A 12,379-nucleotide genomic window follows, 5' to 3' on the forward strand; every position below is an offset into this window, starting at 1 on the left:
TTGGTTGATTAGATAATTGCATTAAGGAGAAGTTGGACAAGTGTTCCTAATAATCCTTTAGGTGAGTGTACTTTTACATATGAATGTGAACACCACCACATCAGGTGTGTATGTAAGGGTGCATGTATTTGAAACATAAAGACAGACATGCGGAGAGACAGACATGCGGAGAGACAGACAATGCAGAGAGACAGACAATGCAGAGAGACAGACATGCAGAGACAGACAATGCAGAGAGACAGACAATGCGGAGAGACAGACATGCAGAGAGACAGACAATGCAGAGAGACAGACAATGCGGAGAGACAGACAATGCGGAGAGACAGACAATGCGGAGAGACAGACAATGCAGAGAGACAGACATGCAGAGAGACATACATGCAGAGAGACATACATGCAGAGACAGACATGCAGAGAGACAGACAATGCAGAGAGACAGACAATGCAGAGAGACAGACATGCAGAGAGACAGACATGCAGAGAGACATACATGCAGAGAGACATACATGCAGAGACAGACATGCAGAGAGACAGACAATGCAGAGAGACAGACAATGCAGAGAGACAGACAATGCAGAGAGACAGACAATGCGGAGAGACAGACATGCAGAGAGGCAGACATGCAGAGAGACAGACAATGCAGAGAGACATACATGAGGAGACAGACATGCAGAGAGACAGACAATGCGGAGAGACAGACATGCAGAGAGGCAGACATGCAGAGAGACAGACAATGCAGAGAGACAGACAATGCAGAGAGACAGACATGCAGAGAGGCAGACATGCAGAGAGACAGACAATGCAGAGAGACAGACAAACAGTCACATGCTGAACAAAAGGGTCTCCACCCTTTTGTTCAGCAAACACAGGTTGACATAATAAATTAGAGCAGTTTAACTAAAGCTCAGTAAACAACATTTCTCTCAGTTCTGCACATTCCACTCTGTGTAATTTGACTAGCCGTAGTCATGGCAACAAAGTAAACTTTGCCTCTACACAGTTACAGCCGGACGGTGACTCATGCAGTGACTACTCCAGTGGTTTTGTGGGAAGGTCTGCCTCATGGTTTCCATTGTGCCAAGGGAAGGGAGGAAATTATACCTTCAGCTGACACTTATTTTGAAAAACTGAAACCTCCAGGGCCACTCCTTCAGTATCATTAGGTCTGTACCTATATACGACACTGTGCTGGAGTGAAGCAGCGTCTCTGTCCACAGCTGACACGCCTCACTGCTTGTTAGACACTCAACACCATAGGAAAGTTGGTACTCCAGCTTCGGTACGACGTGCACGGGGACATACTGTAGAAGATAAGGTATATTTAGCGCTATTAGAGGACTGTAAACACACTGGAACTGCTGGCATCGGCATTAATACCTGATTTTTGCTGCTGCCGACACTCCGTGTGTGAGTTAGAGACACAGAGCTGCGTACGAGGAGTAGCACGTCCTGCAGACTGTAGAGCTTGTAGAGCAGGTTGCTTTCCTCTGGGGCTTCATAGTCTTGTTCGTCCTCTGCACAGGCCTGGAGGTCTTCTGAAAGGATTCCTAAACATAAGCAGTTAAGGAGCAAGTCGTGCAAACAAGATTTAAAGTCACAAGAATAAAAAAAAAGTAATAATAATAAAGAGTCATACGTTTCTGCCCTGTAGCATTATTGTTGACAGCTGCAGAGTCAGGAGGACTAGCACATGTCTCGTTGTCTTCGTTCTGGTGTCTCTCCAAATATGAGGTCACACATGGCTTAACCAGGGACATTAGGTGAGAGTTTGGCATGGGCTCCACACAGCGGCTGGGTGACTTCACTGTTGCATCGTTAGCAGACTTGAACATGGCTGTTTGCATGCGCAGGATCTCACCTAGCTGGTCACCAGAGGTCTTTGCTCTTTTGGCTTGTTGTCTCGTCCTCGCACTCTTATTAGGGGAAGACAAGTCTTTATTTAGAGGAGTGGACTCCGGGACAGAAGTCAGGTCAGGTTGTTTTATGGGTGTTGCTGCTGAAGGTGCAGAACTGTCAATGATGAGCTTCTCATCATCCGAGTCTCCTGCAAAAGCTTCCTCTTCTTCCTGTTCTCTGGTGGAACCCGTTGGTTTAGACTTTGGCAGAAGGACTTCACTCACAACCGGCGGACTGGGTTCCTCCATGTTTGTCTTCGTCTCTTCATGAGAACCACTTCTAGAACTTTTGGATCTGGTTACAATCGAGGAACCTGTGGCTCTCTCATATTTGAGCCCTCCATCCTGCCGATTCTTCCCCTTCTTTGTCTGGGACACTGTACTGGTCTCCCCGAACGTCTCCAGGTCGCTGAGGTCCACCTCGAAGTCGAGGCCTGTGCTCTCTGCAGACACAAACCTTCTCTTGGAACTCTCCTGTTAGAAAATCACAAAAAAGAAAAGCTGCTTGGATGAAAGAAAAGAGAGAATAGGTACTTATTGCTACATAATGTAGCATCACTAGCATACTGGTGATGTTTGCTGCTGAGCCACGGGACGCTCGGTCATCAAATGGAACACATTTATACTTCCATTCTTCACAACGGAGAGCTTGAAACTTTCCTCATGAAAGATGTGATTCCTCTCTCTAACGGTCATCTCAGTCTTCAGAAAAGGCGAGTCGATGTACACGATTGTCCTCTTACTGCTGGCTGCAAGCAGAGATTAAAGGCTCCAGTCAAACAGCACCACCATGTTGCCAGTCTGTGTTGGTACACGCTGACTCAACCCACAAAATCAATTTATACCCATTAAACAGGAAACCTTTTCTTGGGTGCATAGGCGTCATTTTAACCGGGGACGCCGGGGACATGTCCCCGGCAAAATTTGTGATTGGCAGCTGTGTCCCCCCCACTTTCAAAAACGCCTGCAGATGAGGATTTTTGTTTTACCAGCTCAGATCTTATACCAGGGGTCGGCAACCTGTTCCCATCAAAGAGCCATTATTACCCATTTCCCACAGTAATTCTGGACGGACCTTAATAAGCAGTGACTTAAGTGAAGCAGGCAGGTCGCGCTAGAAAATTTAGTTTAAAAAGACGTCATAAATGTGTTCCCCCGTCATTTTTATTTATAAAATATGAAGTAAAAACTCACAATTTAATTTACATTCATTCGTCATTAATATGTAGTCTACACCCGTGCGTTAAGTGGACCATCTTCCAGTAAACGCAAAGCATCCAGCCCACCTCTCCAAATGCGTAAAATGTGCATCAGCCGCTAGTTAGGCGTGTCGCGCGCACCATCAGCTGATCGGCCCAGACAAGAGCAGAGCAACTAGAGAAAGAATAGAGGATAATTGTGTCTGGGTGTGGATGGAGATTACATTTTACAGCAGCCTGATCATCATTTAAATACGTAAACCATCACCTGTCTTCTAGCCCACGCTATCAGCATTATTTTAATTGGTGTGTGTGTGTGTGTGTGTTTGTTTGTTTGTTTTCCACTTCAAACACTGGTCTAACCAACCAGACCAGCGTGTAACATATTAATGTTACAATTAAACAGTTCCACTTCATGTAGGCTAGGAACGTTTCACCTGCCGTGGCCCGACCGCTTCTGCTCCACATAAACTTTGTGCGTAATCAAATGTCTCTACGCGTCATGCGTCTCCATATTAGAGACGGAAACAAGCGCTGTTCAGCCAAAGTTTCATAATTTCATAAAAAGAACATTTTTCCAAGTGACACATCCCTCAGAGAGACAGGGTTTCCAGACCGCTTCAGTGGGAGGAAATCTTGTCGCATGGGGTTCTGCACTGCGCTGCGAACCCCAGATCTTCAGCTCACTGTCCACCGTGGGCGCTCCGAGCCGCGCTGAACACATGTCCAGTATAAAGCTCTGATGTTCTGATGGGAATATTTTACCTCCGCGATGTGCATTAACGATTAAAATGTCAGCTCATCCATGCGCATCAGTGTGCGTCGGGGTAATTCTTTCAAACCAAGCAACATCCTTGAGTTCATCTGTCAAAATAAACAGTCGAATGGAAATATCTGTAACCTGCCGTTTAACTGTTTTGCCTTCCTGTGAAGATTGTTGCAAAGAGAAACAATAAAACTAACCCCAGAGAACCAGAGCGCATGTGGAAGGTTCCTCCCACTGAAGCGAGTGTTTTCCAAACCCTGTCTCTCAGAGAGACTTGTCACTTAGAAAATGTTCCCTGATTATGAAACTTTGGCTGAATAGCGCTTGTTCCTGTCTCCAATGTGGCGACACATCCAGGAGCCGTCTGAGGAGAATCCCAGAATCTCACATCCTCTTCAGCTCAGAATGCGCCTATATGATTACGCACAAGCGTGACGCGCCAACCCGGTCTCACAGTAAGACCGGGTTGGACCTGTTCAGGTTTACGCAGACAATCTTTACATTTAGAATTGTCATACAGATGTAAAATTAATGCAGTAAAATATAAAGCATTTTATTTAAATATCCATTCATTATTTTATAAGCACAGAGAGCCGCATCAGATGGATGGAAGAGCCGCATGCGGCTCCAGAGCCGCGGGGTGCCGACCCCTGTGCTAGCCTACTTTATTGTCCCCAGCAATTTTTAAACCCCACTCAAGTGTATGGTTATTGTCCCCAGCAATTCTGAAAACAAACTGACGCCCTTGCTTGGGTGTGCCACAAGATAACAAATTTTTTGTACAATTTAAGGGCAACTTTTAGGTATTCTAACATGTAAGTTAGCTAATTTTTCCCCAAATAAATTCCCTTAGACAAGACTTTAATATAAGATCTGGTTTGGAAGGGATTACATTTGAACATCTGAGTGATTCTTGCAGCAAAGATATAAAGTAATGAACAGTTTGTACCCAGGGCTGAGTGATTACTTAAAACAAGTGGCTGCAGATGTGTGAATTAATAGTATGATTGCTCTCTTGCATGGGGTAAATAATATATATATCAAGGTAAAAATCATGAGGTTCTTGCTTCACAAGAACCAAAAAAAAATAAAAAAAAATCATTTAAAAAATAAAAAGGAGAAAAATAAAAAATGTTTGATTTAAAAAAAATGTGAGGAAAGGGAAAGAGAAAATAAATAAGGGGTAATCAGTGGATGGGAAAGGTGGAATTGGTAGAAAGAGCAGAAAGAGGAGAATGTGGTGATGGTCACACCAAAGCCTGCCGAGCGCGGCTGTGTCTGCAGCTCACCGCTCCCCCAGGGGATGGGTCAAATGCGGAGAACAAATTTCGCACACACACCTGTGTGTGTGACAACTAATGGGACTTTAACTTTAACAGATGAGTCCACTGATTTCAGGCTCAGGAGAGAGCTCCAGAGTCTGGGGACCTCAGCAGCAAATGATCTGCCACCTTTGGTCTTTAGCCTGGTGCTGCACAACCAGCAGGCTTTGGTCACTGGACCTCAGGGACCTGCCATTTTGGCACAAAAAAAATTTAAGTATAGACAAAAAAAAATCTGCAGATTTAAGTAGCTTTTCATTTTTTCCTAGAATAAAAAATAAATACAATGAATGACACTAAAAGTACCAGTAATATTTTTTTGGCCTATTAATGTTTTTTAACATAATTTACCGCAAAAATATCAACTTCTCATAGAAAAAAAAACTTTTTTTCTTTTGTTATTTTCCCCTTTTCAAAATTGAGAACAAATTTCATAGTAGATCTGTATGAAAGAGGAAAATATTTTATTTATTCTTCTCAGAGTTTTTTTCCACAACTATGAGAAACCTTTATTTCAGTGCATGGCCCTAATCCTCTACCATAGGTATTTCTACAAAAAAAAAAAAAAAAAACCTTCTTAAAGATCCTGTAACAGTTGTGGCTCTAAACAAGTATTATTTAGGTGGACTGATGGAAAAATGGCCCTTTGGATAGTAAACCACGATTTTAGATAACTGCAAAAACATGGGGTCCTGCAGTGAATTAGAAATGTAATCAAAACTTAGGTAGGGGTGTATACATTTATCAGAGGCTGAATGTACAATTTTGACCCTGTGTGCAAATAAATTTAAGTCGCTGAAGGACGAACAGTTTTAAAACAACCAAATATGACATTTATCTCTTTGTGAGTGTTTGCAAACTCCTGACCACAGCTGGAAATTGTTCTGAAGTATTTATTAAAAGTAAATTTATTTAACTGAAAACACAATGAGCTTATAAGGCCTACAGACCATTTCCTGGGATTGCTTTCACGACAACAGGCAGCTCCCATTGCTCCGCAAATTCAGGGCCGTGGTTGTCCAGCAGTCTGACCAAAGCATCCCGAGTCAGGCAGACATGCGGCTGGTAAAAACAACACAGCTTCTCTGCATTCCCATCCTCACTGATCATCTGTAGAATCAAACAATAACATGATGCCTCTTCTGCATCAAAAAAACACAGTTTTAAAAATGAAAGGGCCTTTGTTGGTAACAGCTGCAGCCTGGGACGTTTTTTTAGAAACTCAATCCAGAACTGGCTTTAGCAGCACAAGACGTGAACACCCTCTGGTGTCTTCTAAGAAAACTGCAAGAGCATAAATGGTGTTGCAACAGAGCTGCAGTCGTGAGTCCCGTTCAGGCAGCAGAGCATCTCTGTTTGCTCTGCAGGAGCAATTAAAGACAGGAAAAGAAAGGGGGAGACGACTGCTTACAGCGTGCATGTCCTTGGCTTTCTTCGCTGGAGGAGTCGCTGACGAAACACTCTGATAATCCGATGCAAGCTGCGCATCAGCAGGCGCTATCTTGTGGTCTGTAATGTTCACTTTGCCCTGGAGAAATAAAAGGTACAAATATGGAAAGAGAGACAGAAACACCACGAGGCTGATTCTGCAATTCAGAACTTTGAGATGAAAGTTTGAACAGCAAGACATGTTTCTGTGCAGCTGAAAGAGGTCCTTCACTCATCTTTTTAATACGTTTGGGTCGGAGACGAAAGTGGAGGATTCTTATTTCCTGATATTTGGACATCTCGTCTCTGATTGGCTAACATCAACACGACTCTACCAGTGACTGTTTGCTCTGTAGCATTGATGTTTGATAAATGTCCATAAATAACATAAGCCTGGAGGAGTTCTGCTGTGTGGTGGAGTTGCTAATGCTAACACTTTTGTATGAGATACGTTTTATTATTGGCATAATTTAGTCTATTTTTTGGGGTTAGTTAGATTAGCATTTGTTAATCTGTAACTTTATAAGAAGTTTATTTACAAAGTAAACAGTAATTTTAACTGTTTTGTAGTCAACACTGCCCTCTGGTGGCTACATACGTAGCAGCTATGTTGTTTTTATCAGCAGAGGGCATTTTTGTTCAACATACACAAAGTGAGCGGACATGTCTCAGTTAATTCCTCCATTTAATCCCCTTAATAAGGCATAATCTGCATGTTTTATTGACTATATGTTTTGTTAGGCCTTTGTTTAGCAATCTGGGTGCTTTTAGTTCTGTAATTAATTGAAATTAATCAGTCTGTTAGTTTGTCGGGGGGTTTCTAATAGCACAGGACAAGCTGGCACATAACATCAGCATTTAGCTTTGTGTGCATTATATGTTCATTTTTGCTGAAAACAATATTTTGGAGAAATATATTTTATGGAATTTGTGTTGAATTGTTGCTCTGCTTTTTTTCTTATGGAGAATTAATGTTTTTATTCCTTGTATTACTGTTTTACAAGGAGATAAACAAGGTACATCAGTAAACCTTATGAAGAGTACAACATGTCTCCAGAATGCTTTACTGAAGCCATAAATTAAGCTCGCTGCATAAATTGGATTATTAGATTCAACTGAAGGCAGAAGAATTACAGTTCGCTTCTGCTCGCCGAGACGTTTTCTGCTGCTTCCTGGGCCAAAACCAACAACAGCCTTCCTCGTCACGAGCCAAGATGGGGGAGTCCATGAATGTGAAGTGAAAGTGTGAGGTACATCTGTCAGGATTTTCAAATCCTAGAGTTTCACTGTCTATTTTCTATCAGAATATAATGCAGCAGATAGGTGTAGGAGACTGTTTTAATGTTCAGCCTGCATGAAAATCTTAGAATGACTGATTTTAATCAGGAATAAAAAATAAAAGGTTATTTCACAGTGAAGGAGCTCTTTAAGAACATGACAATTTATGTCTAAATATCTTGTTTAGAACAGTAGATCACCATTGTGAGCAGCTGCTTCTCAAAGGTCAATGCTAACCCGGGGTTAAACATCCCTCCTGTCAAACTGGTCATCTCGTGGATCTGGAAGAGCTGAGGAAGAGTCTTGATCTGCTCTAAACAGCTTCTAAAGAGTTCCTGGAAAACATTTGGGTTAAAGGTTATTTTAAACACAAACCACACTGAGCTGATTCATATGTAAACATTGTCATTACCTCTGTGTACTGCACAGCTCCTTGCGGTATGAAGTTGTAATCGTCAGCACATATTTTAGCCACATCTTGCAGGTAAATCATGAACTGCATGATTTCGTTGTTTAATCGTGTCGTGACATGCTAATTTATAAGAGATTAGAGAAGAAACTGTTAAAACAGCTGCTGGAAACAACTTCACCATTGTTGAGGACAAAATGTTGGTACCTGTGGAGGAATCCTGTGTCTTTTACTCAATAAATAATCAACGTGAGTTTTCTGCTCTTTGCTGGTGAGGCTGGACACACAGGGAAAGGGCAGCCTGGGGTCAGGATAAGCAACATCCACCTTAGTTTCAGCCGGCTTTACGTTAGACTTTCTGCCGCTCTTACTGTCCTCTGCTCCCCCAACATCATTGTCTGCGGATGGATCATCACTATCGCAGCTCTCCCAACAGGACACTTGGCTGCTGATGCAACGCCCGTCTTTTAACTGCGCTGCACCTTTAATGTTACGAGAGCTCGGGGCTTCTGCAGCCTCGTCATGCTCTTGATTTTTGTTGGCAATTTCTGCAGGGCTGCAGAACACGAGATGTGTACAAAATAACGCTAGTTAGGTCTAAAACCCAGACAAAAGGCACAGCAACTGATGTGTTCATTTAGAAATGCAAACAAACCTTTGAAGATGTGTCCAGAGTTCTCTCATATGAGGTGCAAGCGAGTATTTGTCATAGATATCTCTTGTGAAGAAAGGACCACTAGGGACTGGGGAATCATCCCTGTGACCAGAAGGAGAAAGTAAAAAACATTGTCTTCAGTAAAACATTTCTAATGTGTCCTGCTTTCTCCATATTGTAGCTTAGTAAGTAGTTCATGATACTGGTCCAAGCCCAGTCTGTTGCTTCAAACCAATCCTTTTATTTTCCATCTTTAATAATTTAGACTTCACTTTCCAGTATATCCTGCTTTCAATCCTCTGAAGCCTTTATCATAAATATCAACAAGGAACACTGAAGCAATCGGGAATTGTTCTGCAATAGAAATTTGGATCATGGTACCAGGAGTGGCTTCTCTATAGTCTACAGATGAATTACATCACGACTTTACATTTCTACTTTAATATATTTCTATTAAAGTCACCAGCAAGGCTTACAGCGAGTTCTACTTGAGATCTTATTCATGTTAAGATAATTATTCACCCCAAAATGGGCGTTGAGTGATCATAAACACGATACAGATGTCACCAGATGTTTTTCTATAGAGCACTTAAGCTATCAGCTGCCACAATTCAACAGAAAATGACACACAGTCTGTGGGACTACGGAAATGTTATTCATTACAACTCCACACCTGTTTCCTTTGAATGACTGACTGACTGAATGAATATAAAAAAAAAGTAAAACTAGATGAGCAGAAAACTACCAACCATTACTGGGAAGCACGTGGCATCAGTTGTTAATTTTATTTTTTAGCATTTTCACCTTTTTCCCACCACAACTTTGAGCTGTTAATCAGCTTAATCTTAACCATAAAACAATAGATTTTAAATTAATTGGCCAGTTAAATAAACTATTTTGTTATTTAAACGCATACAGGTAGCCTAAATACAGCTCTCAGGTGGACAACATCATAAAACCCTCAACTTACTGCATTTTTACTTCACGAACAAACTGGCTCTGTTTAATAAAAACAACACAACAAAAATAATTCACTCATGGCAAACAAAAACGCCTTTCAGTAATGATTGGGTATAACAACCTAAAAACAAACAGGCTGTTTGTTAACACTAACTTGGTTCGACTGCGACAAAACCAGGAAAAACACGGAGATTAATCCTGTTTCACTGACATCCACACTTACCATTCTATCTCCATTATTGTTTTAGAGGTCCATGGGAATAAAAAAGACGTTGAAGTGAATAAAAAACGATGTTTAATTCAGTTCTCTTCTTCACTGCTATACGTTTGACAGGCGTCATCATGCTTCGTCCGGAGGAATAACAGTGGTATTCAAACGTTGTCCGAACACGTCTGCCCCCATGTGGACATTTAGTGAAGCTTAAGCTTAATGGATAAACAATTTGTTTAATCTACTGAGAATCCACTTTTTGACAGGTGTAACTTTAAACGAACACACACACACACACACACACACACACACACACACACACACACACACACACACACACACACACACACACACACACAACTTTTTTGTCATAATAAATGTTTGCAGCTCTACAACTGTTATTTTAAATGATCCCATTTAAGGTTGCATGTTTTTTTTCAGTTTGTGATATTTTGTGAAGTGTGATTCAGTGCAGACACATTTTGGAAACCTACCATTTTCAGAAACGCAAGATATCATCTGTATCCAGCATTTGCCTTGGGGTGTACACAGAATCCCTTAAAGTGCAATAAAAATTTACAACACACAAGATAAAGAAAAGCGCTCATTATAAAAAAAATAGAAAATTTAACTCAAGTTTTTCTCACAGAATAAATGAGGAAGTGTGTCTTGCAGTAAGTTATTAATAAAGTTATTTTATATTGACACCTGTTTTTAGATGCTTTTACCAGGGTGCATTCATGCAAATGTTCCTCACAATATTTAATCAAAACCTGCAAAGTGTTACATGGAGGAAGTAAAATGAAATATTAATATTCCTTGCAGGGAAGTCGAGTCACTCATTAGAATATTTTTTAGCTTCAAGCCTGGAACTAGATCAGACCAACCTGCTTAGAAAATGTAAAACAAATCTGGGAAAATCTTTTAAGATTTTCTGTAAATTTTCTGTATTCTGTAAATAGAATTAGATCCAAAGTTTGACAGGTTTTTTTCTACAATAAAACATACATTTATTAACTAATTTCACTCATAAAGACTTAACATTATCTTGCATTTTCTGTTGCTCAGCTTTTCTTGTGGCTTGTGCAAATTTGACTGTTAATACAATCTAAACAAACATTTGGTGCACCAACTAAAATGTTTAGACTGACTTCAAACTTCAGCATTTTAAGAATGTTTTATAATTTTGATGTTTTTGGGAGATGGAGCCACACAGAAAAAGATGGATGAACAATCAGGGGAAGAAAAAAAGGGAAGCCCGATACAAGCGGTAAATTTTTATTATGGGATAACAGCACATAAAGCACATCTAAAATCGATGTGTCCAATGCACTTTTAATAAAGGTAATATTAAAGGTACAGTTTCTAAGTACAATATAACAACATTCATATTAGAATGAAAAGTATTTAAAAGACAACATTAAATTTCTTATTTTTCTTTACAGTCGTATTTACAAAATGAATCAAAATACCTATTTTCATATTTAAGAATCAGACAAGAAGGAGCAAAACTACATTTGTGAATAAGACTACCTGCTAAAGAGAGTTCAAAAGAGCTGGATTAAAAAGGTACATGATCAACTGTCCCCATTTAACATCAGTAGCAAACGTGTGACGTAGAAACCTGTGCCGACCACACTCTAAGTTTGGGCTCTTCCGTATTTTTTTTTTTTTCATCCCTGCTCCATCCCCCTTCCCGTGGAGTTATTCCCTACAGACTCGGGGCACATTAACACGAAACATTAAAAGAAATCCAGATGTGCTGCACGCTGGTTTCACAAACACGTACAAATACCTAATATACAATGCATCAACAAATCTTCTGTTTGCAGTGAAAATAAAAAAAGAGCAGGTTTCAAATGTAAATGGAGAACGTAGAAATGCTGGTTTGGTGTTGTTGCTAAAAGAAATGTTCAGGAATATTTCTCCGCCAGCGTTTATTGACCATTTGAAATTAACAGGAAACAAGTGTTCCACTTTTTGAGGGGTGTGACACTGAAATATACACTTTTAACAGAATCGGGTTAAAACATTCAACAACAGAGGGAGAAAAAGAACATTTTTAAGCATGTGAAGGAAGAAGTCGTCCTCATGTACAAAATACAGTCACTTCAGTTCAGGTTTGAAAAAAAAAACACAAAGAGAGACAATCAATCCCATGTATGCATTTTGTTACACCGAGAGGCACTCAGTGTGAAAACGTTGCGTATTATTGCGAGCATAATCTGATGGATATTTGCTACAGAGTAGGGTCAA

At 40.6% G+C, this 12,379-nt stretch overlaps 1 protein-coding gene across 1 annotated transcript in view; it reads right to left on the reverse strand.

Annotated features, from left to right (window-relative positions):
• Window positions 1-10,280, reverse strand: part of ice2 (interactor of little elongator complex ELL subunit 2) — a 29,199-nt gene extending 18,919 nt beyond the window's left edge. The window contains exons 1-11 of the mRNA XM_015964454.3: window positions 10,136-10,280; window positions 8,953-9,054; window positions 8,505-8,853; window positions 8,301-8,420; window positions 8,089-8,223; window positions 6,594-6,710; window positions 6,133-6,292; window positions 2,463-2,644; window positions 1,637-2,369; window positions 1,378-1,547; window positions 1,172-1,301 (exon numbers count right to left, since the gene is read on the reverse strand). Coding sequence (XP_015819940.1) covers window positions 1,172-1,301; window positions 1,378-1,547; window positions 1,637-2,369; window positions 2,463-2,644; window positions 6,133-6,292; window positions 6,594-6,710; window positions 8,089-8,223; window positions 8,301-8,420; window positions 8,505-8,853; window positions 8,953-9,054; window positions 10,136-10,149 — 2,212 coding nt within the window. The 5' untranslated portion in view covers window positions 10,150-10,280. The remainder of the gene's footprint in view (window positions 1-1,171; window positions 1,302-1,377; window positions 1,548-1,636; window positions 2,370-2,462; window positions 2,645-6,132; window positions 6,293-6,593; window positions 6,711-8,088; window positions 8,224-8,300; window positions 8,421-8,504; window positions 8,854-8,952; window positions 9,055-10,135) is intronic.
• Between the last annotated feature and the right edge of the window lie 2,099 nt (window positions 10,281-12,379).

This window comes from Nothobranchius furzeri, chromosome 4, assembly GCF_043380555.1.
Source record: "Nothobranchius furzeri strain GRZ-AD chromosome 4, NfurGRZ-RIMD1, whole genome shotgun sequence".
NCBI classification, from domain to species: domain Eukaryota; kingdom Metazoa; phylum Chordata; class Actinopteri; order Cyprinodontiformes; family Nothobranchiidae; genus Nothobranchius; species Nothobranchius furzeri.